We start from the raw sequence: 27709 nt of genomic DNA, 5'->3' as shown, positions 1-27709 counted from the left end.
TTGTCCTGTGTGAGCAGTGCAGCATCATTTCCCTATGGAAACACCCTCAGCCCAGTCACCCTGCTTGCTGTCCGCCCTTTCCATGGGGAAATTCCCCCAAAATCCACCCTGAGCCCAGCCTGAGGGCGGTCCCTCTGCTCCTGTCCCTGTTCCCTGGGATCAGACCCCAAATCTCCCCGGCTATCTCTCCCTGTCAGGAGCTGTGCAGAGCCTCAGAGTCCCCCCGGAGCCTCCTTTTCTCCGGGCTGAGCCCCTTCCCAGCCGCTCCCGGCGCTCCAGCCGCTTCCCGGCTCCGCTCCCTGCCCCGGACACGCTCCGGCCACCAGAGGCCGGGCCCGGCCCGGTCCCGCCGGGTGCCCATCCCCGGACGGAGCCGGTCCCGCGGGACAGACCCGACCCCACCAGGTACCCATTCCCACACGGCCCCGCACCTGCCCCGGCCTCCCGGAACTTTTGCGGGCCCGTCGGTCCCCGCCCGCCGCTGGCTCCTCCCCGGCCGCGGAGGGCGGAGGGCGGAGCGGAGCGGCGCCGCCGCCGCGCAGAGCAGCAGCAGCGGCCGCGGCAGCAGCCGAGCCCCAGCCCCAGCCCCGGCCCGCAGCGGCGGCGGAGCGGCGGCGGGAGCGGCCCGGGGGCGGCGGTGAGCGGGGAAGGCGCCGGGGCCGGGGCCGGGGCCGGGGCCGGGCGGGGGAAGCGGCGGCCGCGGGTGTCCCGGCGGGGCCTGGCGAGGCCGCGGGCGGGCGGAGCGGGGCAGGGGCCGGGGCCGGGGCCGGGCCGGAGTCCGGCGGGGCCGGGCGGGGGCAGCGGGGCCGCGCCGGGCGCTCCCTGCCCGCGGCCCGGCCGGAGCGCGGGGGAGGCGCTGGGCCCGGCCCCGGCCCCGGCCCCGTGCTGGCCGGCCGGTCCCGTGCCGGCCCCGCCGGACATCCATCTTGTGCGGCACCGGGCGGGCTGCCGGCGGCAGGCGGAACTGTCGCGGTGCCCCTGCGGGCAGGTGCGTGCGGGGCGGCCGCGCTGCCCGCGCTGGGCTGGGCAGGGGCACCGGGGCTTGTGCGGAGTGAAGGGACAGCGGGGCTGGAGGCACGGCCGGGGGACGGGACACGGGGCACGGCGGGACGGGACACGGGGCACGGCCGGGGGGCTGGCACGGGGCACGGCGGGACGGGGCACAGGGCACGGCCGGGGGGCTGGCACGGGGCACGGCGGGACGGGACACGGGGCACGGCCGGGGGGCTGGCACAGGGCACGGCAGGACGGGGCACAGGGCACGGTAGGACAAGCGGCCCGCATGGGCGGCAGGAGGTTTGGGCAGGTGGGACAAGCCAAGGGGAGCCCCCCGTGAGCCACGTGGAGCAGCGGGCTGGCCCATCCTCATCCTCCGGTCCGTCCTCACTCTCCGTTCCGTCCCATCCTCTGCTCCATCCTCACCCTCCGCTCCATCCTCCCAGCCCATCTTCACCCTCCCAGCCCATCATCATCCCCCACTCCCAAGGACCGGTTGTCCCAGACCACCTCAGCTCTGGAAAGGCTTCTTGCACTTCCCTCGCTCGCTTTAAAGAGAAGCCGTTCTCTGCGTAGGGAAACTTTGGTGTTTAGGTGCTTCTCGTTAGTTGATGACTTTGCTGGTGATATTTGAGGTCCAGAACGTGTGGGTTTGGGGTTTGGACACAGCCGAGCCAGTTCCGACTGACACCGAGCTGGAATTGGGTCTTGCTTTGCGCACAGCTTGGAAAGAGCTGCAAACAGGAAGGGCAAACCATGAAAACTCGTTTTTTTTTTTCCTTTCAGTAGCTTGACAGGGGAGATAATATTTCTTGAAATAGTTGTTTGACTTGAAAACGCCTGTCTGCCTTCGGAGTATTGTACCGGCGCTCTGTAATTTCTGTTGCTGCTGTAATTCTCTCTGAGTGGTTGTGTTGCTCCCCGCAAAGAGACACCAGATTATTTGAAGAGTCGAGGAGAGCGTCTGTTCAGCTGACAGTGCCTGTCTGCTGTGAAATGTTTCACTGTTGTGATTGGTGTCGTTGCTTTTTTCATGCTGAAATGGTGTGCCAGTAATTCTCCCTGGTGTAGCGGATCCTTGGGTTTAATGCGGGAATTTGTGAGACTTTCAGGAAGTAATGGATGGGGCTCGGAGAAACAGAAAATGGTGCGTTAGCAAAGCTCTGTGCCTTTAATGAGAAGTTATCCAAAAGCAGACAAGTTAAAGGGAAGTTCCAGATGGAGCACTCTTGCTCTTGTGGTCTCTGTGACTTTCTGAATTCACAGAAGCCATGTATTTCACAAGTATGAAATGCTGATTATTCTGACATCATTATCACGTTGCTATAGTGACTTCATTGCTCCGGGAATGCCATGTTCACATCCGGTTGCTATGGAAAAAATCAGTGTCGTACATAAAAACATTTAATGTTCTGTTCATCCCCGTGGCAGGAAAAAAGGCATCGATTTATTGATGCGAGCGAAGACTGGCAGCATATTCCAACAGAAGTTCTCAGTGCCAAGTTACAAACTGGGAAACTGTCACTTGCCGTTCTCAGCAGATTGTCCCTTGCCTCCCTGTGTTGTGGCAGGTAGCAGAAGTTGTGAAATGCTGCTTTTGGAATGGAGGGTGACAGAGCGTCTGTCGTTCTTCAAGGTGGAGCCGCCAGGAAGTGCTGCGCTCGCGCCGCTTCTAAAAATAAAAATCTGTTTTCATGCGCAGTGCTGGCACTGCCTGATCCCGGAGGGGAGCGGAGTTATCCCTCCAGAGCAGCTCCAGAACAGTTCCAGAGCAGCTCCTGCTCGGGGCAGCCTGGGCCTGGGGATGCCCAGCGCTGCAGGGCAGCCTGTACTGGGGACGATGCCCAGCTCCTGCTCACAGCCTGGTCCTGGGGATGATGCCCATCACTTCAGGGCACTGTCCCAGGCAGGCTGGCACCCCAGGGCTCCCGGGAAGGATCCTGCCATCACGTGTCCTGGCCCTGGCGTGGCTGTGTTCAGGGTAAGTAGCTTTGCTGGAGGTTTGAGAGGATCTCCTGCCAAACGGGCCGCATTACTCGCGCAGCATAAGTCCAGTGACAGGTTAATGCTTTTGTTTGGAGGCTCGTGTTTACACAGAGCGTTGGAGCAGTTTATATTTGAAGCCGTAAGTTGCAAATATACAGACATGAGTTATTGGTGATGCATTTGGTGGCTGCTCAGCCAGTCTGAGGACTGTTCTTAAAAAAACTGAAAAGTAATTAAATGGCAGGAGGGTGACATGTGGATGTACTTGAACATTAAAGTTTTAATTGTATATTGAATCATCGTCCTGGGCATAAACAACTCCAAGCATTTGTTTGTACTTTATATTGCAGTGCTTTTTCTTGTACCCTGCACGTGCACAGCGCGCTCAGTGGCACTTTGAACTCAGTGTTTAGAGAACAGATTGCTTCTGTGCAGCTCTGCAGACTTTAAAAATCATCTTCAAGAGGAATCCTAATGCTCTGACAACAGGAACCTGTTATCTGTTTTCCTAGAGGAAACAAAGTGTATCTTTTGAACATACATAAGTTCAAACCTTTAGGCTTTATATTTGAAGTGTTTTTTATGTGTAGCTGTTTGAAGTTCAGAATTATCCTTGATCCAGTGTTACTTTCAGCCTTGCCAAAATCAGCTTAGCTGGCTCTGGCTGTGGATCCTGATCAAAACTTCTGGGTTTTAGGGTAATATGGGAGACTTCCTATTTTATCACTTTCTTTTCATTTCTGATGAGCCACATTAGTGTTGAACATCAGTCGCTTCTTATAACTTTGTGTATTTAATTTGGCAGAAGCAGATTCAAGAGAGACACAACTTTGAAAACTTGCTCAAGTCCAGGGGTGCTGTTTGGACTTTTTGGCCTTGATTTCAGGAGTTGTTGGGTTATTTTTTGAAGATGAGGTAGTGAGGATGGTGGTTAAAGTATGGCCTCAGTTCATTTTGTGTTGAGTGCTGAAGTAGTTACTGGTTTTCTTTTACTCTTTTATTTAATAGTTAATTGGAAATTAAACAGAATTTTAATGAAAGCGTCTTCTTAAAAGGATGCTTCTAAATCCCAGGGTGAAATTTTCCTGTAGGCATTTGTGTTTGCTCTTCAGGAAAGTTGCTCCTGCTGGAAACATGACACCTAATGGCGGAGATAAGTAAGGATGTCCCAAAGTCTCTTTGAAGGAAGAACGAGCTGTCCATGTTGCTGAGCTTGGTCCATCCTGTCTCAGGTGCCAGACCTTGTGTGAATGTGAGCGGTCCCTCTCCATCCTTGCCGTGGGCTCCCTGCAGCTCCTGGAGGGCAGGGTCAGGCTCAGAGGCTCCAGTGCAGGGGGTGGGATGGAGCTGTGTGCGTTACTCACCCCTGGAGGGGAGGAAGGCAAGGCAGGCTCTGAATCCTCTGTTTCCCACTGTGGAACCTTCATTGCTGAGCACTCAGCACCTCCTGGAAGCCAGAGCCCAGTGGGAACCCGGCTGATGCAGTTCAGGGTCTCCAGCACCAGCATCAGAGTGAAAACCATCAGTGCTGGGGGAGTGGAGCCCTGTTGGACTGTGACACCAGAGGAGAAAGGATTAAAGGGGTGTGAAGAATATACACATTAATTGTGCCAGTAGCACTGCTGATGGAGGACAGAGAGGAACCTGCAGCTCCTGCCAGGCCCGGGCAGGGCAGTGTCCTTCATTCAGCCTGGTGCTGCAGCAGGGATGCTGTGGTGGCTTTGCTGTGCTGGGACAGCTGGCAGGAGCGTGCCCTGGGCCTCATTCTGGTGCCAGAATGTTCCAGAGAGGTACCAGGCTGTTACCTGCAAGGACCAGCCTGTGTTCATGGGAGTTACCTGGAGCTGCCTCTCTCCTGCAGCAGATTGAGGGTCTGTGCTGGTTGTTTTTCAGCTGGCTGTGTGCTGGTGCCTGTTGACATCCTCTGTGAGCTGGTTTGACATGTCTGACTGAAACCCTTCAGAGCTAAATGGCTCATTATGAGAAGCTTCCTGTTATTTCCTGTGATAGCATAATTTTGTTAATTAGTGCCTGTTTTCTGAGCTCCCCTATGAGGGAAAGGGAACCCAGTGACAGCAGAGCATCAGTCAGGACACACGTGGGCCTGCTCAGCTCTTGGTACCTGTTTTTTACACTGGAGCACTCTGTGCCGCACCTCTGGTGCCGTTTCACTCCCAGGTCTGCTGTGAAACAAGTTTTGATCTGCAGAGGGACAGGAACTGGTTCCTGAGAGATCCCTTCTTCCCTTGCAAATGCTGCAGTAATGAAGTTGTGTAGAGAAAGCCATTTAACAATATTAAAATGAGGAGGCTGTGGGAAGAAGGGTGGTGCTCGAGGAGGAGGCACCGAGCGTTACATTCCTGATCAGAAATGCTGTGTTTAAACTCAAATTGCATTCATGTGCTGTGGGAAGATCCTCAGGGGTGTGTGTGGGAGAAAATGGGACACCAGAGCCCATCCCTCCCTGGATGCCCAGTCATTTTGGGTCTGTAACTTCTCTATTGCAGGCTGTGCTCAAAGCCCTGGCTGAGGGTGAGCTCAGGACTGCCTGGCTCTGTTTCTCTGTGGCAGCAGGGCCCAGGGCAGGGCTGGGGCTCTTTCCCAGCTGTCAGCTGCTGGAGCAGGTCGGGTGGCCACATAAAGACGGTGTTTTGATGTTTTGATGTGTGCTCCAGCAAGTATTGGCAGTTGGGAAATACCTGCTATACCTGAACAGGCACTTCCTCACTGCAGCTGCCCTGGCTTCACCCGAACCCAGGCAAAGGCACCCATTGGATCTTTTTGGTTGGGAAGCCCAGATGCTGACAAAAGCAGGCTTGGCATGCTTTGGAAACTGCTTTCTTTTGGTGAACAGAATCATCAGTCTGAGGGGGACCCTGACCCTGCATTGGGCTTTTATACCAGAGAATAAACAGGTAACAGGAAAAACAGCCCAAAAGGAATCTCCAGGGAGAAACAGGTAACAGGAAAAACAGGCAAAAATGAATCTCCAGGGCTGCTCACAGCCCGTGGCTGCAGGTGGCTGGCTTTGCTCTTTCGCCTCTTTGACTTTGTTTGACTCAAAACGTGGGGAGCCAGGCAATGGCAGTCCTGTTGAGCAGGTGGCCCGAGGCATTGTGGTTTGTTATTTATTGTGAATATTGATAAGATGGGAAATACTTAAATCCATCTGGGGCACTGAAGCAAGAGGTCTGGATGTGCCCACAGCAGTGGCTGTGTTGGGGCTGAAACAAATCTTTATCCATGGCTTCAGTGAGGCAGAATGCACTCAGAAATGTGCTCCATGTAACAAGCAGGGTGAGCATTTCTGTGATGGGGATTGTTGCTTTGTCAGAGCCCTGCTTTTTGGGAATGTTCTGCACCTGGGAGCGTGCTTGTCAATGGGCTGTGTTGCATAACTGCTGCTTGCTGGAGCATTGCAGGAAAACAGACACTTGCATTTCCTTGCATTTCCCTGGTCAGAGACTGCACATTCAGGGCTGGCTGGAATGTTTTGGGGTTTTTTTGGTGGAAATATTTGTTGGGTTCAATGAGGTTGTGTTGTGCGGTGTTGTAATGCTGCAAAAATGTGAACTTGTCGTGTTGGAGCGGGGCACTGCGTGTGAGCCGAGGGCAGTGCAGGCTGCTCTAGCATTGCTGCTGCAGCTCCCTGTCCCAGGCAGGAATCCCTGTGCAATCGGGCATTTCCCACCTTGTCACCTGGAAATGGACCCTGGGTCTGGAAAGCAGCGAGGACGTGGGAGGAGGGCTTCGGCCGCATGCATTGGATGCAGTGCCTTTTGTGTTGTATTTCTATGCAATGTGCTTTTCTCTCATGCAAATAGACTTGAAGTGGTAGGGAGGGGCGGCTGAGAAGAGGAAAACTTTCATTACAGACAGCTGACGTGCAGAATAATATCTTTTTATATGCCACTCACCACGTGATAGTTAAAAGTAACTCATAGTTCACTGGGTAAGGCTATTTCTGGTGCAATTCTCCTTTTTTTTGTGTAACAGTCTCATTCCAGCACATCTTGCTTTACCCTGAGATTTGATGTTTTTGTCAATCCTGTGCTAAGTAACTGTTACTGGGTATCAGGCCTGAAGAACAGAAAACTTGCTGGATTTATGAAGTAAATGTGGGTGAAGATAAAATAAATTTAGCCAATTGTTGCTTTCTGCTTTAGATTATAACACTAATTGTAGCTGAAAATAACGTTATGATTAAAGATACAGACTGAAGTGGTTCCAGACAGCCTTTCTTATGAAATATTTATGCATTTAGGGCTTTTAACTCATCAGATCACTTACGAAGTTGTGGAGGTTACAATATTATTATGGCTTTGCCTTGTTTTGTGAATACACTGCATTGGCATATTGATCACTAGAATGCAGTCAGGGCTTTTTCAGGAATCCCATTAGAAATGATCAAACAGATGTTGTAATGCTCCAGGGCACTTTCCTCGGTGGTGTGATTCTGAGAAAGTGGGGCTTGTCCTTTTTTCTGTAATTCCAGTACTTTGCAGCCTCTGTTAAACGAGCTGTTTGCCCAAACCCTTGTCGCAAACACAATAATTGAGTCCAAATCCATTTGGCAGCAGAGCAAACTTGAGCTGGGTGGCTTAGCAGGTGTCACAGGAGGATGAAAGTGTGTGTGCAGAGCTGGCTGCTGTAGCTGCCCTTGCCCTGTTCATGCTGTGACTCCCCTTGTCCTTTTCATGCCAGGTTCACATCCCCTACATCTCCATGGGTGGAAGTTGAAATAGATTTGGGAACTTTACAAACCAGTGGTGGTAGTTCTGTGCTGAAAGCGTGGGTCGGTCTGATTCTCTGTTTGTAGATTTACTCCAGAAAAAAACAGATAGAGGAAGTTTTTAATTTGGTGGAAAGTGTTCTCACCACGAGGAAGGTGCAGAACTTGTGGAGATGGCAATTTACACTCAGATGAAGCGAGCTGTGTGCCCAGGTCCTGCATAGTGCAGAACCTCCTGTCCCCAGGCTGTGTGTTTGACAAATGCACATACTAGTGTGGGAGAGAGGATTTTTGGGATGTGCCCTCCCTTCCTGTGAGTCAGATCCAGCCCCTGTGCTGCCCCAGCCCTGGCCTTGCTGCTGGTTAAAGGCTGCTCTATAATTGTCTGTTTTGGTTGTAGTCAAGCTTGACCTGTAAATACTGAAATGGCTCGTATAAAACTGATTAAACTACCAGAGCTGTTTCCTTTAATGTCACCTTTTATTCACCAAAAAGGAAGTTCCAGGATGAATTGTCAAAGGGGTTTTTCCCTTTTAAGCAGGTTCAGGAGGATTAAGAAATTTGAGAGAAGCCCTGGTGTAGAGGGCAGGCCTGGCAGTTTGGTTAAAACCCCTCTGGTCTCGAAGCTCTCTCTCTGGCACTGAAGTGTTAATAACTGTCTGAATATTCCTTCGGTTAAAACCTTCACACAGAAGGAAGTTTCATTTTCGCTGTAGAAGAAAATTCAGTTTCCACCCCCACTCTGGCCCAAGGTTCCAGGAAGCAGCATTAAGGGGCTGAGCTAAATACTGGAGGATTAAGCATCACATTAAATAACTTAATTTCTTTACGAAACGTAACGAAACTGTTACTTTCCCGTCTATTTGCAGTTAATTCTGTGCACTCAGTGCCATTCAGGTTCCTGTCAAGCCTTGAAATCTGCCCTGAAAAGCATTGGGGAGGTGCAGTCCCACTTGGCAGTGCCAGGACATCCCTTGTGAGCTGTGTTTAAGTTCTCATTACACGGATGCTCATTGCTGCAGGGGGTTTATTTAAACTGATAAACAAATGTAGTATTAATAAGCGGCCATATGGTCAGTGGGGCTTTTCATTGTGGAAATTGTTGTTAAAAGAGGCGTTTAATTGCGTGGGAATGGGGGGGTGGTTGCTTGTGGCAAGTGAAAATCTCTGGGCTGCACATGCAGAGCTGACCTTTAGAACGGGCTGCACGGTCACAGCCAGCGTGCAAACACAGATCATGGTGGCTGTGCCGGGCAGATTTAAAGAATCTCAGCATTTTCTGGGGTTTGTGAGTTAGCCCGGTGTGCTGAAGGGCTGGGATGTGCCCCGTGTTAGGGTTTATCACTGGTGGGTGTAAGCCATAGAATCATGGAACGGTTTGGGTTGGAAGGACCTTAAGCCCATCCAGTGCCGTGGCAGGGACACCTTCCCCTGTGCCAGTGTCCAGCCTGGCCTTGGGCACTGCCAGGGCTCCAGGGCAGCCACAGCTGCTCCGTGCCAGGGCCTCACTGCCCTTTGGGTAAAGACTTTCTTCCCAATACCTTGTCTTAACCTACCCACTGCCAGCTTGAAATACAAGGGAAGAGCAGTTTGAACCTCTCCAACTTCATTGAGAGGTTTCAAAGAATCCTTAGTGGCCTGGAAGCTTCTCCCTATTATATTTTTTATGCTGGAGACCAAGTAAGCTCAAACTGGACTTTATGGCCAATGTCTCGTCACTACTACTGCAGAAATAAAATAATTAAAGTGCAGGCTGAACTTTCAGTGCCAATCTATCTACCTCATGTCACTTATTTACTCTTAATTGTATAAACCAGGAAGAATAGTGGCGAATGTTGCCAAGCTACTATCAGCACAACAAATTATTCCTTCCAAGTAGAATGGAGCTGGTCTTTGCTACCACTGAGCCTCCTCAGGTCTGTCTGGAATTTAATCTGTTTTATGAAAGGTCAGAATATTTTTCCCACTAAAGGAAATGGAGAGGAATGAAAAACTTTACAGGGTTTAAAAATCAGTGGCAAGTTGTGGATGTGATAGGCAGCAAAAGGAGGAAGTGCCCTGAGCGGCTGCTGTGCCCAATGGCAGATCTGCCCTTTAATGTTTACATCTTTGCCTGATGAGGAAGGGGGAAAGGAAGTGGTTTTTTATTTTTATTTCCAAAAAAAGCTGTGGAGAACTCCTGTGAATGGTGTAGAGCCCTCTGCTGAGCTGCTCCAGTGGGGCTGCATGGAAAAGGAGAAATGGTGAATGTGGCCGTGGTGCTGCTTGGGAGGAGCTGCGCCCTGCCGTCCCTGCCATCCCTGTCATCCCTGCCATCCCTGCCATCCCTGCCATCCCTGTCATCCCTGTCCCTGCCATCCCTGCCATCCCTGTCATCCCTGTCCCTGCCGTCCCTGCCATCCCTGCCATCCCTGCCATCCCTGTCATCCCTGTCCCTGCCATCCCTGCCATCCCTGCCATCCCTGCCATCCCTGTCATCCCTGTCCCTGCCATCCCTGCCATCCCTGCCATCCCTGTCATCCCTGTCCCTGCCATCCCTGCCATCCCTGCCATCCCTGCCATCCCTGTCCCTGCCATCCCTGCCGCCCCTGCCATCCCTGCCATCCCTGCCATCCCTGCCATCCCTGCCATCCCTGCCATCCCTGTCCCTGCCGTCCCTGCCATCCCTGCCATCCCTGTCCCTGCCATCCCTGCCGCCCCTGCCATCCCTGCCATCCCTGCCATCCCTGCCATCCCTGCCATCCCTGTCCCTGCCATCCCTGCCATCCCTGCCATCCCTGCCATCCCTGTCCCTGCCATCCCTGCCATCCCTGCCATCCCTGTCCCTGCCATCCCTGCCGCCCCTGCCATCCCTGTCCCTGCCATCCCTGCCATCCCTGCCATCCCTGCCATCCCTGTCCCTGCCGTCCCTGCCATCCCTGCCCTCAAACCATTCCAGACATTGGGAACTGAGCAGCGTGTGTTGCCTCGGTGTGCCCAGTGCTGTGCCCTGCCTGCAGCTCTGGTTGGCATTCCTTTGCAGAGTGCTGCAGTCTGGCTGGAGGGCAGCTGCCAGCTCCAGCCCCTGACGTAGGGCTTTGTTCTAATTTGGGGATGCAGAGTGTGTTGGGCTCTGAGTTGTGCTGCTGGCTTCCTTTCCCCTGCCTTTGTCTGGCTGGCACATGTCCCTAGCAACTTTCTGCAAGTGCAGAGCAATAGGACAAAAAATAAATTAGCCGTTTCAGCACGGCAGGCTTTAGCTGCCCAGAGCCCTTGTTCCTTGCCTGGAGAGCTTCTATAGCAGAGCAATTTCCAGTGAATAATTAGGCAGCCACTTCCATAGAAGTTAACATTATGATATTTGAAATTGCAGGTTCAGCGTGAGGCTGATTGCACAAAAGATTACAGGCTGAGGAGGATCAATCCCAGAGTGTTTGTGCACAAAATGACTATTTCCCGTGACAGAATTATTGCTGTTTTCCAAGGAGCTTGTCTCTGGGCCGTGTTTGTGTGGGCTGCAGTTAATTTGCTGGAGCTCCAGCCCAGCCCAGGCTCTGCTGCTGCAGGACTTTACTCTCTGCCCAGCCTTTATGGCCCTGGCTCAGGAGCCTGCCAGGCTGCAGGAGGTGTGGGGTGATGCACAAAGTGTGGTTGGGATGTGGCTCTGAGCTGCACACACCTGGGCTGGCAGTTTTGGGGATGGATGCAGGGTTTGAGGGCTGCTCTATTGCCTTTTCTGATGGAGCTCTCCAGGTAGCACCTCTGACCCATATCGTTCTCCTGTGTTCTCGCATACCTGTCTGCTTGTTTGGCTTGTCACCAGCCTCATTTTCTGTGTGTGCTTCTTGCTGGGTCCTTTTGGGGTTATTTGTTACCTGAAAAATGAAAGGAAAATACATTTACACCTGGATTACTGATGGTTTGGACAAGGGACAGCCTGCATGTTCCAGCATCAGGAATGCACCTCGGTGGTGACATGACTCACCCCACAGCAGGCTTGTGCATAGCTAATTACACCTTTGCTGCCTTGATTGGTGTTTGATTTGATGCTGAAAGCAGGCAGTGGAAATGATAATGAGTTTGGTGTTAAAATTACCAAACTGAGGCTGAGATTTCTGGCACAAATTATAAAATGTTACCTGTTATGTAATGTCAGTACCTAAAACACACTTGCTGTGGTGTCAGAGACCGCAGTGATAATGAGCAAGGAAATAAATGCAGAGTCTGTGAGCGGAAGTTTGTCAAACTGTGCTTTTGAAGTCACATTGGAGTCCTGCTTTCTGCTTAGTCTGGTCTTTTAGTCTTTTGTTTTCCTCTTCCCTCTCCTTTTTCTGGAGTTGGCGGCCTCAGGAAAGGTGGAGGAGTTTTCCCTGTGCCCTGAAGCCAGGGACTCTGACTGCCTTGGAGAAGGCTTTGTGAGTCCATGGCAGTGATTTGTATTAATTAAAGAGACTCCTTGCTAACTAGCAGGGTAATCTCTATTTGCCTTGCTGCTGTTCGGAGGTGGTATCTGCTAAGGGGTGTGGGATTTGAGCCAAGCCCCTTTGGGGTGCACATCCCTGTTCCCTGCACAGCTCTGGAGCCATTGTGTAATTGCTGACAGCTTTGGTGGGCATTGGGGAAGTATTTCTTGTGCTTTAGACACCATTGAGTAATTTAAGCCCTCTGAACACGGTGTAGAACCAATGAGGGAGCAGGTGCTGAGAGGAGCTGTCCTTGGGCAGAGCCAGGAGCGGGGCTGGGCTGGTTCAAGGGGAGATCCTTGGCCTGGAGTTCCCAGCCTTTGCTGCTGCATCGTTCTCTGTTTGTTTGGACTCTTTGTTTTTACTCTGGAGGGAATCTGTCAGCTCAAGCGTGGCTTTGATCGCTGTAAATCTCCCCCTCGAACAAGTGCTGGGTTTGGGTTTGTTTTGCCAACATGGCTCTGAGTAATGGAGTGGTTTTGGTAGAGTGTTGAGCAATGTTTAGTTGACACTTTTAAAAAAAGAAAATCCACCACTTTCCATGGCCTAGTTTATAGTAACTGAAGAAAACTGGCACGGAGAACATTTCCAAGTTGAGAATGAAACAGGTTTGTTTATAGTAGCCACGATTCAGCATTGAACTGCCAGGATAAAAATAACCAGGACACGTGGCTGCAGCAGCCCAGGGATCTGCCTCTATCTGGGAAAGGGCACGGGCACAGGGGTGGCACTGCCAGCCCTGAGTGAGGTGCTGCCCTTCTGCACATCTGTGCTGCTCGCCCAGAAGGGCACGGTGCTGACCCCGCTCTTCCCTTGGAAATGTTCAATGTTCTGCTTTGCTGCTGAAAGCCAGGCACAAGGAGGTGTGAGTGATGGGCAAGCAAGGAGTTACTGCTTTTGTCCTCCTCACAGCCAGGTGAGTGGCCCTTGCTGCCTGCCTCTCTCTGTCAGGACATCTTCCTCCATGCCAGGGCATCTTCCTGGGGCTGAGCAGGGAGCAGAGCCCCTCAGTGCTGGGGTGCAGGAGCAGAGCCCCTCAGTGCTGGGGTGCAGGAGCAGAGCCCCTCAGTGCTGGGGATGAGCAGGAGCAGAGCCCCTCAGTGCTGGGGATGAGCAGAGCCCCTCAGTGCTGGGGTGCAGGAGCAGAGCCCCTCAGTGCTGGGGCTGAGCAGGAGCAGAGCCCCTCAGTGCTGGGGTGCAGGAGCAGAGCCCCTCAGTGCTGGGGCTGAGCAGAGCCCCTCAGTGCTGGGGTGCAGGAGCAGAGCCCCTCAGTGCTGGGGTGCAGGAGCAGAGCCCCTCAGTGCTGGGGCTGAGCAGGAGCAGAGCCCCTCAGTGCTGGGGTGCAGGAGCAGAGCCCCTCAGTGCTGGGGCTGAGCAGAGCCCCTCAGTGCTGGGGTGCAGGAGCAGAGCCCCTCAGTGCTGGGGCTGAGCAGAGCCCCTCAGTGCTGGGGATGAGCAGAGCCCCTCAGTGCTGGGGCTGAGCAGGGAGCAGAGCCCCTCAGTGCTGGGGATGAGCAGGGAGCAGAGCCCCTCAGTGCTGGGGTGCAGGAGCAGGGAGCAGAGCCCCTCAGTGCTGGGGTGCAGGAGCAGAGCCCCTCAGTGCTGGGGATGAGCAGGGAGCAGAGCCCCTCAGTGCTGGGGATGAGCAGGGAGCAGAGCCCCTCAGTGCTGGGGATGAGCAGGGAGCAGAGCCCCTCAGTGCTGGGGCTGAGCAGGAGCAGAGCCCCTCAGTGCTGGGGATGAGCTGCACCTCGAGATGCCATCCCACACTGTCTCTAGGAGCTGGTGCTGTGGTTTCTGTGCTGCTCCTTTCTGTTCCTTTTCTCTCAGCCCCATTTAAACTCAGGCTGTGCTCTTTGGGTGCAGGGGCAGCTGAGCCATGCTCTGTGCAGTGCTGGAGCTTGCACTGGCGGCACTGCACAAAAATCCAGAGTGGTTGGGGTGGAAGGGAGCTCAGTGCCTTGCCCTGTCCCCCTGGCATGGCAGGGACCCTTCCACTGTGCCCAGGCTGCTCCAACCTGCCCTTGGGCACTGCCAGGGATCCAGGGCAGCCCCAGCTGCTCTGCCCACCCTGTGCACCCTCCCAGGGAAGGATTTCATCCCAATATCCCAATAACCCTGCCCTCTAGGCTCACTTTCTCTTACACTTGGGAAAATATTTGACAAGGATTATGAGAGCTTCCGTTACCTGTTTCAAGACAATTTTGATTTGCTGTGATCACTGAATATCAGCTCTGCTGCTGCTCAGGGCTGCTGAGCAAAGATTGGGGACTGGAAATGTTGGAGCTTCTCAAGCTCTTGGGCAAGGAGCCCTGCCACAAACCTGCTGGATTCCCTAAAATGACTGAGCTTTGTAGGTGTTGCAGAGCTTGATGCAACCTCAGACATGATTAGTTTGAGTCTGTCTGGTGTAAGTGAAGTCGCAGTGTTCTGGGGAGGAGAGGTCCACAGGAACAGGGTGCTTTGGCTTAAGCACTGCAGAGATGCTTCACAAATGCTGACACTTGAAAAACTATTAACTCCTTTTTTTTATTCTTCTTTTTTTCAGTTCCTTGTGGGGAGCCTGGAAGAACCTTCAGTAGAGCTGCTAACACTGATGAGAGATCTTTTATGCCAAGGTAAGACATTTTTAGTGTTCTCATCATATTTTAAGTGAAATTTCTGTGAACATTGTTGGAGTGAGTAATTGATAAGTGAAGTTCTTGCACTCACTCTTTCAGTGCTGTGTTTGCTCAATTTGGTTCACACTTCTCTGTCCCCACTGCCCAAATTACAAACTTCTTGCTGAGCTGCTGAAACTCTAGAAACAGCAGCAGCTCGCTTTTGCATCAGGTTTCTGTCCTGGGTGGCCTCAGCCCCTGTCCCCAGGGCCTCCCGCAGCTCTGTTGGGAAATACCCTCGAGTTTGCTCCTTCCTGCCTGCTCAGCCCTGGCTGCTGCAGCTGAGAGGGCACCAGGGCCTGGAGAGCCCAGGGGCGGCTGCTGGGAGCAGCCACGCTTGGGGCTGGGCTCCAGCTGGGTTTGTATCCAGCCGTGGTCCTTCCCAGGGATGTGTGCCTGCTCTGCCTCTGGAGACTGACACAAATATCCTGCAGGTTTTTACCTCCCTGTCTGCTCCACTTCTCTGTGGGCAGCTGGGGCTGCTGCTGGGAATGGGGAGAGTCCATTTCTGTCTCTGCCTGGGCGCTTTGGTGGCAGCAGCAGAGATGCTCCTGTTAAAGAGTGCAGAGCACAGCTGGATTCTGGTGGATCAGGTGTCTGAAGCGGAGTTTTTTGGTGATTACAGATGCAGAACCCTGTGGTTCATTGCCCTGCAGGTGATGCAGGTGGTTTGGAGAGTGATGGAGTGGCACAGGGGCTGCAGCTTGGGGCAGTGCTGGGGTGGCACTCATGCTCTGTGCCCCTGTTTGTTTGTCCTGCTGGGGCTCAGGGGCTGTGCCTGGCTGTCACAGTTTGACCACATCATCCCAAAAACACTCACTCACTTTTCAAACCAGGACACTGGCCAAAGGGAGCAAGGAGACACACTCAGCTGTTGCTTTATTTTTGCACTACAGCATTCTGAATTAATGAGACCAGTCTCACAACATTTACAGTTAATTTTTCTACACTCTTTAGTGATCATACCCTTCTCCTGACTCCAAAGAACACTCAACAGCCATAGTCCAATTCCATTGGAAATGGAGCTGTTCCCTCCCAGAGAGCTCTGGATGGAAATGAATGCTGCTGTGTCTCACTGCATTTAGGTGGGCTTCAGCAGTTGCCAAATGCAAAGTTGGCTGGGATGCAGCATAGTAATTTCTTGAGCTCTCTATTCATGTCGTATAAACAGATAACATTAACATACTTGTGAAAGAGCTACAAGATAATTAAGGCATGTGGGGTTTACAGTAATAAGGCTCGTGCCTTTCAGGATCTTGGTTTCCTGTTGCACCTGAAAAAAAAATCAGCAAATACTGTAGAGAAGAAATGAGAAGTTAGTTTTGTACTGCTCCCAGCTTAAGCTTTCCCACAAGTATTTTCTACTATAAATAAGAAGTTAAATAGTTCACAACTAAATTTAACCCTTAGCTTGATTGCTTTCTAGGTTTTCTTTGGGACTGTAGGGAAATGAAGACAAACTGGATCAATAAGTTGCATTTGTGCTTTATAAAAAATGCATCAGCTTTTAATTTCTAGGGATTATCAAGGGGAAAAGAATTGTTAATTGGAATTCCCCTTTCCATCCCATTCAAAATCACGATATCAGAAGGAAAGGAAGTGAATGTCACTTCTCAGGGAAATGGTGGAGCAGAAGAGCTCACAGTTCCCAGAATGTAGCCAGAGCTGTTGTCAGTGTCCTGGAGTGCACAGCCGTGCCTGCTCTGCCTTTGGGGTTCTGGAAAGCCCCTTTTGGTCTGAGTTGGTTTCACAATTTGCAGTTAGGCAGCTGCACTCACATGGGCTTCAGGAGTTGGAGAAAAACCTCCTGCAGGTGTTTAAAGTGATGGGCTGCACGGATTGCTTGAGCCTTGCTGCCTGCCCAGGGCTTGGGGAGGGAAGGGCAGCTTCCCTTGGCTCTGTGACTGCACAGGCAAGCCCTTTATTTCTGTTATTCTGCCTTAAAATGAGTTTAAAGTCGTGCTGAACTGATCACAGGAATCTGGGTCTCTCTCCAGCTGCCCATGGGATGTTTGAGTTTTTGTTTAACCCATACCTGGGTGACATTCAGCTGAAAACACAAAATACACCCCTGTTCCTCACAGGCTCCTGGTGCGTTTCTGTCCCAAAGCCCTTGGAGGAGGTTTCTGTCCCAAAGCCCACAGTCGTGGGCAGGGTTGGTTTGCAGTGCCTGGGCTGGGGCTGTCCAGCCTGGTGTGTGTGTGTGTGTGCAGCCTTACTTGGGAAGGAAGCGCAGCCCTGCGGAAGGGGCTCGCTGCTGAGCTCATTGTTTGCTGCAGGGGCAGCCCAGCCTGCTGCTCTGTAAACACTCTGGCCAGTGTTTATCACTGCCTTTGTCATTTGCCTTATTAGTCAGGGAATCTCGAGGAGCAGCACGGTTTGCTGCTGCTGCGTAGTGACTTGAGGGAGTTGTGAGATTTCCATAAAAAGGCAGAGTCTGTGCTGGGCGAGCAGAGAGAGCTCTGCCTTGGCAGCCATGTGCTGGGCCTGACCTTTTCCAGAGAGAAAGCACTGACCTAAATCCCTCCCTGCTGGGGGTGGAGAGGAGAGGGAAACCTCTTCACTTGCTGCTTTCTGATCTCATTTTCCTGTCCCGTGCTCTGGTTGGGGCCGTGAAATGCTGAGGAAGCAGAGGACAGGCACAGCCCGTGGTGCCCAGCCCAGCCGCCGTGTCTGTCCCTGCTGTGTCCATCCTCTTCCTCTCTGGCTGAGGAAGCAGAGGACAGGCACAGCCCGTGGTGCCCAGCCCAGCTGCCGTGTCTGTCCCTGCTGTGTCCATCCTCTTCCTCTCTGGCTGAGGAAGCAGAGCACAGGCACAGCCCGTGGTGCCCAGCCCAGCCGCCGTGTCTGTCCCTGCTGTGTCCATCCTCTTCCTCTCTGGCAGGACCCAGCTGTGGCCACTTCCCCTGACCTGGGGCTGTCAGAGTGCCATTCTCAGCCTTGTGTTCAGGAAGATGAAACCCAGGCTGGCAGCGAAGGCATTCTCACTCTCAGGAGGTGCAGGGTGCTGCTGTTTCAGGGCAGCCCCCAGCTCTGTGCTCTAACTCTGCCCTCTCTCTGCCCTGCAGGTCGCTGCTCTCTGCACAGCCCACACCATGCGTGAGTACAAGCTGGTGGTCCTTGGTTCAGGAGGTGTGGGCAAGTCTGCTCTGGTGAGTCTGGGGTCACCCTGAGCCCCCCAGCCCTGCAGCTCCCTGCACACCAGGGCACCTTGGGTCACTTCTAGGGGCACCGCTGCTCTGGGCACCCTGGGTCACTTCTGCACGTGCCAGCACCTCACTAGCCACTGTGCCAGGGCTGGGGAGCTGTGCCATGCTTCAGAGAGGTGATTAATTGCTGCTAATTAGCGTGTCATGTCTGCCTCCTGCACGCGTGCTGTGCTGTACACAGCTGAGTGTCTGTGAGCATTGCAGGCCCAACAGGAGAAACCTGGCTGGAATCAATCACAGGATCAGTCCCAGAGCTGGGATCAGCCCTGCACACCTGCAGGGCTCTGGGTTTCCATCCTGAGGCAGCAGCTGGCTCACAAGCCCAGCCCTGAGAGCATCCACAGCCCCTGCAGAGAGGGAGGAGCAGCGCTTTGCTCTGCTGGAGTGCTGTCCTGTTCCTCAGGAGAGCTTTGCACAGCAGGGCTGAGAGTGGAGCACTGAGAGAGAAACTCCTGTCACCCATTTATCACTCAGCGGTCGAGCAGCTCTCTCCAGCAGACAGGCAAAGAACTGGTCAAGTGTGAGTTATCTGCAGCAAGAACTGCAGTGCTCCTTGTCACTGGCACGATAGTGGCTGAGCGGTGTTCGTGTCTTGCCTCGTTGTTTATTCTGCTGCCACAGCCAGGTGATAATCCTGGTAAATCACCTGCAGAACCCCAGTGAACAGGAGGAGAGATTACTCAGTTGTACATCAAATTTGATGCACTCTTCAGCAATGCCACCCTAATCACTACAAGGTGTTTACAAGGTGTAATTTTTTACAAGCTCTGTTCCTCCACAGCAGTGTGAGCAATCTGTATTGCTTTTGCCACCAGCACTTCCCTGATTATCTTAATTTTCTTATGTAACTCTGAAAGACTCACTAGGTGAAGTGGGGCACTTAGTAGTATGCTGTAAATAAAAATTACTCAGCATCTGACATACTTGAATTTCCTTCTCTGTGATGTGAAGCCTGAGTCAGCACCATTCCTGACCTTTTGATCAGCTGAAATGCAAATACTCAAATAGTCTGGTAAACAAAAGTTAAATTCTTTTGACAGGCTGGGTGCTAAGTCAGCATATCTGGTAATTCATATGCATGAATTTGGTAATTCATGATCCATTATTTTTATAGCAGCACACAGTAATTGCCAATTAGCAGCTAGAAGTGGATAATATTTAGCTTTCACAGTCTGTGTACTTATTTACAAACATTGGCAAGGAGAGGTTACAAGGTGGGATTTAAAATAATCTGGGGGTCGCTTTAAATTTCATTCTCCCAACTGCACAGACTGACCTGTGCAACAAAGAGCCCGGTGTTCATGTCCAGCCCTGTGTGCGTGGCTGCAGTGACAAACTGGGGCTGTTCCCTGCAGATCCTGCTTGCTTTAACCCCTCTGTGCCAGCCCAGTGCTGAGGCTGCTGCTGGGGGCACTGGTGGAGCAGCAGAAACCCTCACAGTCACAAAGCCACAGTTGTTCAGCAGCTTTTGTTGTCTGTGCAGCACTTTGATCCCATTTCTGAGGCTGAAACTCTGCTGGAGTGGCAGAGGGTGACAGGATTTACAAGGGTGCCCAGAGGTGCAGAGCCTTGCAGGGAGCTGGAAACTGAAGCTGGGCTGCACCACCCAAACAGGGAAACTTGTAAAAGTCCTGGATCTACACAGAACCCAAAACCACCCGCAGACCTGCAGCTCCTCCCTTGGCCTTTCTTTTCACTTATTATAGATGCAGGTAAAGTCCAGCAGAGATCAGGAGTGTCACATGTCAGATTGTCACACTCAGGGCAATTTTATTTTCAAAACAGAGATTTTATGTCTTTTACTCTGCTCCTTACTATTGACTTTTAAAAGCAGATTTACTGTTGTTACTTTTCCCTGATGTTTCTGGTTGTGTTCAGCTCACTCAGGATGTTTTTCTTCCCTTCCTCCCCAGACTGTACAGTTCGTTCAGGGAATTTTTGTTGAGAAATATGACCCAACAATAGAAGATTCATACAGAAAGGTAAAGCACCATCATTTTTATCTCCTCCAAGTCTCACAGAGGGAATTCCTGGGGCTGCTTTGGGTGCAGGGCTGGAGCTGCTGGGCAGAGTCCTTGCAGGGTCCCTGGGCTGTTACATAATCCAGGCACAGAGCTGCTTTCTTCCCTGCGTGGATGTCAAGTGAACCATTGTTCCACGGATTAGCAGAAGTGTCAGCACATTAAAGGCACCAAAACATACACTGAAAAGTTGTGACATTTGTGCCTGTGATAATTGAATTAAATTGTGCCGTGAGTTCTGCTGTTAAATTTACTTGACTTTCCTGGAATTACCCTCCTTAGATCCAAGACATTTCTCAGAGAGTGGAAGATTTGCAAAGTCTCACTCTGAGGGTCCTGAAACATTTTGCATTTTCTTCTCTTCCTTACTCCCTTCTCTCTGGGCAGCAAAGAAAAATCCAAGTTTTGGGGTGCTTTGATTTGCAAGAGTGGATTAAGTTGAGATATTTCCAATCTCACTTAAGTTGAGATGTTTACAGTGAGCTGCTCATTTAAGCCTTGCTAATGAAGGGAGTCCTGGAGCATGTGAGCTGACCCAGATGCCTGGCTTGGGGCATGGTTAATCCTCTAAGAGCAGAGCTGCCCAGCCCTGCAGGTGCTCTCTGCTGAGAGCCCTTTGTGCAGAGGTGCAGCCAGAGCTGGGATTTCTCTTGCCTGTCCCATGCAGACCATTCATTCTGAGCTTTGTTCTCTCTTTCCTCAGCAAGTGGAGGTAGACTGTCAGCAGTGTATGCTGGAGATCCTCGACACGGCAGGGACAGTAAGTGCCATTTCTGTATCTCATTGCTGTGCAGTGCCTTCCTTAGGAGCAGTAATCCTGCCCAAGCAATGGCAGTAAATCAGTGCAGTCACTTAAATGAAGGATTTTGTTGGATAACCTCAGCAGTGAGGTGAGTGCCAGTGCCTGGAGAGCTCTACCCATGCTGGCACACAGAGCCTGGTGCCTCCTGTGCCATCCCCATGTCAGCTTTCTGCTCCGGGAGGGTTTGAAATGTGAATTTGCCACAGGCTGCAGCAGTGCCAGCCAAGGGGGCTGCTCCCCAGCAGAGCTGCCCTGGCACCTCCCTGGCACTGCCCTGCTGTCCCTCCAGTGTCACCTGCAGCTGGCACAGCCCTGCCCCAACAAACCAACACACCCCAGGCACCTGGGGCTCCCTGGAGGTTGGTTTTATTGGGAAAGCCTGGAAATCCTCAGCAGCAGGAGCAGGAACCATTGCTGGGTGGGTCTGGTAAAAGTCCTGGCCCTGCTGGGGCTCTGGGCTGGCACTGTCCAGCCTGCTCTGGCATTTCAGTCAATAAAACCATGCAGGGATGGTTTTACTGCTGCTCTTCATCTTTCCCCCATTTTTCCAAGAAGCCCTTTATAAAGGGAAAAAAAACCAACAAAACCCAAAGCAAAGGGAAAGGGAGTGTTAATGCTTTTATTCAATTTCCATGCTCCAGTGGGTTTCTGTGAGGGGTAAATATGTAAATCCATCTGTGGCACTGCATTCTTGTCTCCAGCACAATAGCAGTATTCCTTTGGAACCCTTCATTAGCTGCATTCAACGGCTAATTAGTGTAAAACCCGTTTGCTTGCAGGAGCAATTCACAGCCATGAGGGACCTGTACATGAAGAACGGGCAGGGGTTTGCACTAGTATATTCTATCACAGCACAGTCCACGTTCAACGACCTGCAGGACCTGCGGGAGCAGATCCTGCGGGTGAAGGACACCGAGGATGTGAGTACAGCGTGGCTGGGAGGGTTCCTGCAGGAGCTTAAGGGGCTTTGCTCTCCAGCCACCAGGGCTGGGCGTCCACACACAAAGCTGCTTTCACAGGATCTCCTTGGGGAGCGCTGAGGGAGCTTTCAGAGCATGTGTAAAGTCCCGGTACATCAATCATTACATTATCTGTATCTGGAAGAGTTTAAATTCCCGTCTCCTACACCTAACAGCAAATGATCAGAGGTAGTTGCTCACCAAACTCCATTTTTGGATAAACCTTTAATACCTTCTGCAGTAATCTTACACAGTTTCATGTCTTCAAACCTGCACTGCTTACTCATCTCAGTATCCCTTTTTGCCCTATTTCACATCTTGATTCACTTTGGTTTCTTGCTGAACATGTTCATAACACATTTTCATGTTTCAGTATGAGAAATTTTCTCTTAACTGTCTAGAAAACTCTAAAGAACAGGATATTTACAGCTCTGTGTAAGCTGATAGAGCCTGTAGATCTGATTTCAGATGAGCTTTATTTGCATTTGCTTCATCTGTACTGTGGCTCCAGGTTCCCGATGTAATAAGGAAAATTTACGCCTCAAAAATAAAAATATGATCACTCTCTAATGGCTATGGCTGGGAGTTTTAAGGAGAAAAATTTCCCCCCCTGCATTCCTGAGAGCCACAGCAGCACAGAGCTGCCTGCACACGACCTTGCTGATGGGTTTCTCCCCCTGTTGCTCCTGTGCAGGTTCCCATGATCCTGGTTGGCAATAAATGTGACCTGGAGGAAGAACGAGTTGTGGGCAAAGAGCAGGGGCAGAACTTAGCACGACAGTGGTGTAACTGTGCCTTTCTAGAATCGTCTGCAAAGTCGAAAATCAACGTAAATGAGGTGAGCGCCTCCTGTGGTGTGTGTTCCCAGTGTGAATGAGGCATTGAACCCTGTGTGTCTGAGCTGGGGAAGGGAACCGTGCAGCGTGCCAGGCGTGCAGCGTGCCAGGCGTGCAGCGTGCCAGCCATGCGTGCAGTGTGCCAGGCGTGCATGCAGTGTGCCAGCCGTGCATGCAGTGTGCCAGGCGTGCAGTGTGCCAGGCGTGCAGCGTGCCAGCCATGCGTGCAGTGTGCCAGCCGTGCATGCAGTGTGCCAGCCGTGCATGCAGTGTGCCAGGCGTGCAGTGTGCCAGGCGTGCAGTGTGCCAGCCGTGCAGCGTGCCAGCCATGCGTGCAGCGTGCCAGCCATGCGTGCAGTGTGCCAGCCGTGCAGCGTGCCAGCCATGTGTGCAGTGTGCCAGGCGTGCAGCGTGCCAGCCGTGCATGCAGTGTGCCAGCCGTGCAGCATGCCAGCCATGCGTGCAGTGTGCCATGCGTGCAGCGTGCCAGCCATGTGTGCAGTGTGCCAGGCGTGCAGTGTGCCAGGCGTGCAGCGTGCCAGCCGTGCATGCAGTGTGCCAGGCGTGCAGCGTGCCAGCCGTGCATGCAGCGTGCCAGCCATGCATGCAGTGTGCCAGGCGTGCAGTGTGCCAGGCATGCAGTGTGCCAGCCGTGCATGCAGTGTGCCAGCCATGCATGCAGTGTGCCAGCCGTGCAGCGTGCCAGCCGTGCAGCGTGCCAGTCGTGCAGTGTGCCAGCCGTGCAGCGTGCCAGCCGTGCATGCAGTGTGCCAGCCGTGCAGTGTGCCAGGCACTCTGTCTGCCCCGGGGATGTGCTCTCTTTTCCCTGCACAGCCAGGGTGAGTCCCCAGCTCTCTCAGAGGTGTTTTACAGCCTCTCCCAGGGGCCATGAACAGAGAGCTGGATGACTTTTAGCTTAGATAAGCTTTATCTGGAGAGAATGTTTGTCACAATAACTGCCGCCATGCCCACCGTGGGTGATGCCATTGTGCTCCTTGTCTCGTGTGGGGTTGGCTGTTGGGTTTGGAATATTTGCATTTCTGGCTGCAGATGCCCCATCACAGCCCCTGCAAGCCCCCAGCTTGCTAAAGCCATGCCCAAAGGCAGACCTGAGCAGTTCCCTGGGTTTAACTGAGACCCCTCTGCTCTGGGTGCTGCTCCTGGGGCCCTGGGCTGGCTGGGGCAGCTCTGCTCCCCATCAGGCACCAGCTCTGAGTGTGCTGCAGTTATCTGCCCGTGCCAGAGGCTGAGCTGAGCCCGTGCAGCAGAGCTGATAACTGGGACCGTTCAGGGCTGTGGGAGCAGCAGGAGCTGCAGGATCCTGGCCTGGGCCCAGCTGCCCTGGCAGCCAGCAGGATGGGCTGGGGAGCCCCAGGAACTGAGAATAACTGCAGCTCTGGGCTGGGATCAGCCTGGCTGGGTGCTCAGGATGGGCTGGGAGGGAGGGGAGCCCCAGGAACTGAGAATAACTGCAGCTCTGGGCTGGGATCAGCCTGGCTGGGTGCTCAGGATGGGCTGGGAGGGCTGGGATTATCCTGGTCGAGGCTCAGGAGCAGCAGAGCTGAGCCAGGCTGCTGCCAGCAGGGATTTATTTGTGTGTGTGTGTCTGGGCTGGGATGCAGCAAGGAGCAGCTCAGCCCTCAGCAGATGCCCAGGGAGGTGCCAGACCCAGGGCTGTGAGCATTCCCAGCTTTGGGGGGCACAGTGCCCCTCTCGGGCCTCACCCCGTGCCGAGGGGGTCCTGGGGTGCCACCCCCACCCCTGGGGGTCCTGCCTGTCCCTGCTGCCTCTGCAGCCCCCACAGCACAGAGGACACTGTGCTTATCTGGAGGACGAGTTCCTGCTCTCGCTGCGATCTCCGTGTTCTGGTTTGCAGCCAGCTGATATTTCCTACTTGTGAAAAGTACAAAAGCTGAGGGAATCAAAGAGAGGAGCTGTGAGTGAAGCAGCTCAGGGCACTGGGGCTCTGTCCTGCTGCCTCCTGGGCTGGGGAGCCATTTGCATTCTTTTGGGATTTATTCTTGCTTTCTCACTGCTTTTGGAGTTCCTAAATTTGTTAAAATCTGGGTAAAGAGTGATAAACTCCTACATGCATTTGCTGCATGTGAACCAAACCTTTCAGATAATAAGTTTTTAATCCAGATGACCTCCTGCTGACCTCTGAGATGCTCTTGCAGCACACTGACTCTTTTTAGGGATGGTGCCATTCCTGAAACCTTGTTGCAGATGGCTGTACTCACAGTCAGTTCTAGCACTTTAATAATCTAATTTATGAGGAAGGAAAATCTCAGATTTCAGTTGTTACAATATGTTATAAACTGTTTCTTTGTCTTGTGAATTTCTCTGGAATCAACAAGAATTTGTGAGCCGTCAGCCACTCCAGGAAGGGGAAAAAATAAACAAGGACAAGGGTGGAGCCCTCTGAAGGTTGAAATATTTCTCCTCAATGCTGTGACCCAGCTGCACGCATTTTTGCAAAGCTCATTTTGCTATAAATGGGCTGAGTCTTGCTGGGAAAACAACTCCCAGCAGCAGCAGCAGCTCTGACCAGGCTCTGCAGCTGCAGGACGGCCCTGGGGTGGTCCCTGGTGGCACTGGGGGCTCGGGCACAGGGACAGGGCTGTCCCCTCCTGCCGGGGCTGCCCTGGGCTGCTGATCCCTGAGGATTTTGTGCCTGCTTTAAAAACCCCTTTGTCAATCCCGATTTCCTCCCACTTTTCCAAAGCAAGGAAACTGCTGCCGTTTCACTGCCCTGCCCTTCTGAAGGCTGTAGTGCTGATAAACTGAGTTTGCAGCTCCCTTCAGTTCTGATGGGAGCTTTGGGTTCCCTTCTCCATAAGCAGCTGCTTGAGAAACGTGTAATAAATTCAAGCGGTTTAATTGAATTTACGTAACTGCAGGCACCAGGAGAGAGCTGTCAGCTCCCCAGCCTGCCTCAGTTCCGACAGCTTGTGTTTTATCACTTGTGCTTTTCATTTGCAGATCTTTTATGACCTGGTCAGACAGATAAATAGAAAAACACCAGTGGAAAAGAAGAAGCCTAAAAAGAAATCATGTCTGCTGCTTTAGACTCCCATCATGCAGCAGCTCTGAGCCAGGTAAGAGGGGCCTGGGTCCCACCTGGGCCAGGTGAGCAGAGCAGCTCCCAGCAGAGCCCTGCCCTCTGCTGCTGCTCCTGGGGTGACTGAGCAGGAGCTTTCCCCTGAGCCCCAGGGCTGGCTTGTGCTTCCTTTTCATCCTCTGTAAATGTTGGTTATCCTCTGAGAAACACTAGTGATTCTCTGTAAACGTTGGTGCCACTGCTGTCCCTGTGCTGGCACCGTTGGGGACAATTGCAAATGGCTTTGGGTGGACATGGGGTTCAGTGGCACGGAAATAAAAAAATAAAACAACCCAAACCAAAACAAGCATTAAAAGCCCCCAAACAAACCCAACCTAAAAACACACCAAGACTGGACAGAGCTATAAATAATCTTCCTGTGTGTCTTGGCAGGGAGCTCTGTGTGCTCACAGCTGTTCTGTCCTGCTCTGGAAGGGAACTGCAGCTCCAGGGCTGGGACAGAAATGTCCCCATTTGGGGCAGAGAGGGGCACTGGGTGCTGGCACTGCTCTGCCTCCTGCTTTTGCCAGCTCTCGGGGGGTTCCTGGAGCCGCAGAGCTGTGCTGTGCTGCACTGAACTTTATTTTTTATTTACCGAACTGTATTTTTTATTTACTGAAATGACTTTCTTTTAGCAATAAAGTAATTTCAATGAGCTGAGCTAAGCTGTGCTGTGCTCTGTGCTGAGCTGTGAGCTCTGTGCTGTTCAGCCCTGCCTTTGCCATTGGGCACTGCTGGTATCAGGCAGGGGCAGCAGGCTGGCACTTGGCTGGCACTGCTCTGGCCCTGATAAAGCACGGCATTTGGAGAGTTACACTCCCACAATCTCCTGTTTTCTGTGCCTGGGAGCAGCCCTGAGTTGTGGGAAAAAGCAGCTCCTCTGCTGCCTGTTGGCTTTCAGGCCCTGGAGGTCACTGGTGGCACCAGCAGAGTCAGAAATGTCCCCCCATCATCCTCATTTGTATTTTCTTCTACTCCCTCCAGATTGCAGGAATGAAGAACTGTTGCCTAAACGGAAAGTGCCAGCATTCCCAACTTCAGAACCTTATGGAAACGAGTAACATATCGGAAGAAGCTTCTCCTGTTTTTTATATCCTGCAGGAAGAATTTAGATCTTAAAAATGGTTTGCACACAGCCCCTGGAAAAAGCAGTTGCTCTGTGTATATCTCTTGGAAATGAAAGCCAATATTCCTCCTCCTTTGCAATAGCAATTAACAGATGTGAAAATAAATATAATTGACTCTAGCATATGATTATCCCAAGGAGCATGGATGCATTTCAAATGTTAGAGATTGCTACTATAATTAAAATTCATATTGACCATTTTATCATAATTTCTCCCCATCAAGCACTAAAAATGTTCCACTGTTATATTTTATATCTATAACTATAAATATATATTATCCAAAATTTCCCTTTGAACTCACTGCAACAAATAACTTTTTGAGTCATTGACTTCATTTTATATTTAAAAGTTACGGAATATCATTATTTTCATTCTGCCATTGTATTCTAATTAAAAATGTTTGTGCATAATGCTTTGGAAAAATGGGTCTTTTATAGGAAAAAAAACTGGGATAACTGATTTCTATGGCTTTAAAAGCAAAAATATATAATATACTAAACCAACTCTAATATTGCTTCTTGTGTTTTACTGTCACAGATTAAATTACAGCTTTTATGAATGATTAAATTTTAGTACATTTTCATTTTTGTTTCTGTGTTTTTGTTACCGTTTCCAGCCTTTGGGTTTGCTCCCTGTTCTGGGGGTTCCTCTCCCATCCTGGTGGGTCAGGGGGTTTGTTGAGGTGCCCCCAATACCCTGAGCTGTGTTTAATGCACCCCTCCCAAGGGACAGCAGGCAGCTCCTGTGTTGCCCATTGGCCTTTACAGGTGGTCCTGCTGCAGCTATTTCTCTGGTATTTCCACAGTGACTCTGCTGTGCATGAGTTTGGTTCCATCCCA

At 52.0% G+C, this 27709-nt stretch overlaps 1 protein-coding gene across 2 annotated transcripts; it reads left to right on the top strand.

Annotated features, from left to right (window-relative positions):
- The first annotated feature begins 498 nt into the window (after positions 1–498).
- On the top strand, positions 499–27453 carry RAP1A (RAP1A, member of RAS oncogene family). 2 transcript variants are annotated; one of them, XM_059487841.1, is made up of 9 exons: positions 499–637; positions 14705–14774; positions 17885–17968; positions 19939–20007; positions 20750–20806; positions 21628–21768; positions 22502–22645; positions 25626–25741; positions 26728–27453. In XM_059487841.1, exons 3-8 carry the CDS (start codon positions 17912–17914, stop codon positions 25710–25712), a joined length of 555 nt encoding a protein of 184 aa, XP_059343824.1. In that variant the 5' UTR covers positions 499–637; positions 14705–14774; positions 17885–17911; the 3' UTR covers positions 25713–25741; positions 26728–27453. The 2 variants fall into 2 exon arrangements, with proteins under 2 accessions (XP_059343824.1, XP_059343825.1); XM_059487842.1 differs by lacking the exon at positions 499–637 and adding an exon at positions 968–988.
- Positions 27454–27709: the final 256 nt, after the last annotated feature.

Source organism: Ammospiza nelsoni, chromosome 23 (genome assembly GCF_027579445.1).
Source record: "Ammospiza nelsoni isolate bAmmNel1 chromosome 23, bAmmNel1.pri, whole genome shotgun sequence".
NCBI lineage: Eukaryota > Metazoa > Chordata > Aves > Passeriformes > Passerellidae > Ammospiza > Ammospiza nelsoni.
Note: the sequence above shows the minus strand (reverse complement) of the source record. Positions and strands in the feature narration are given on the sequence as shown.

Bases quoted from the DNA above. Each gene is read 5' to 3' on its own strand.
- RAP1A (XM_059487841.1), top strand. From the start codon at position 17,912: ATGCGTGAGTACAAGCTGGTGGTCCTTGGTTCAGGAGGTGTGGGCAAG. The intron at 20,008-20,749 runs GTAAAGCACCAT...CTCTTTCCTCAG, and splicing joins TAGAAGATTCATACAGAAAG to CAAGTGGAGGTAGACTGTCA. The intron at 21,769-22,501 runs GTGAGTACAGCG...GCTCCTGTGCAG, and splicing joins GGGTGAAGGACACCGAGGAT to GTTCCCATGATCCTGGTTGG.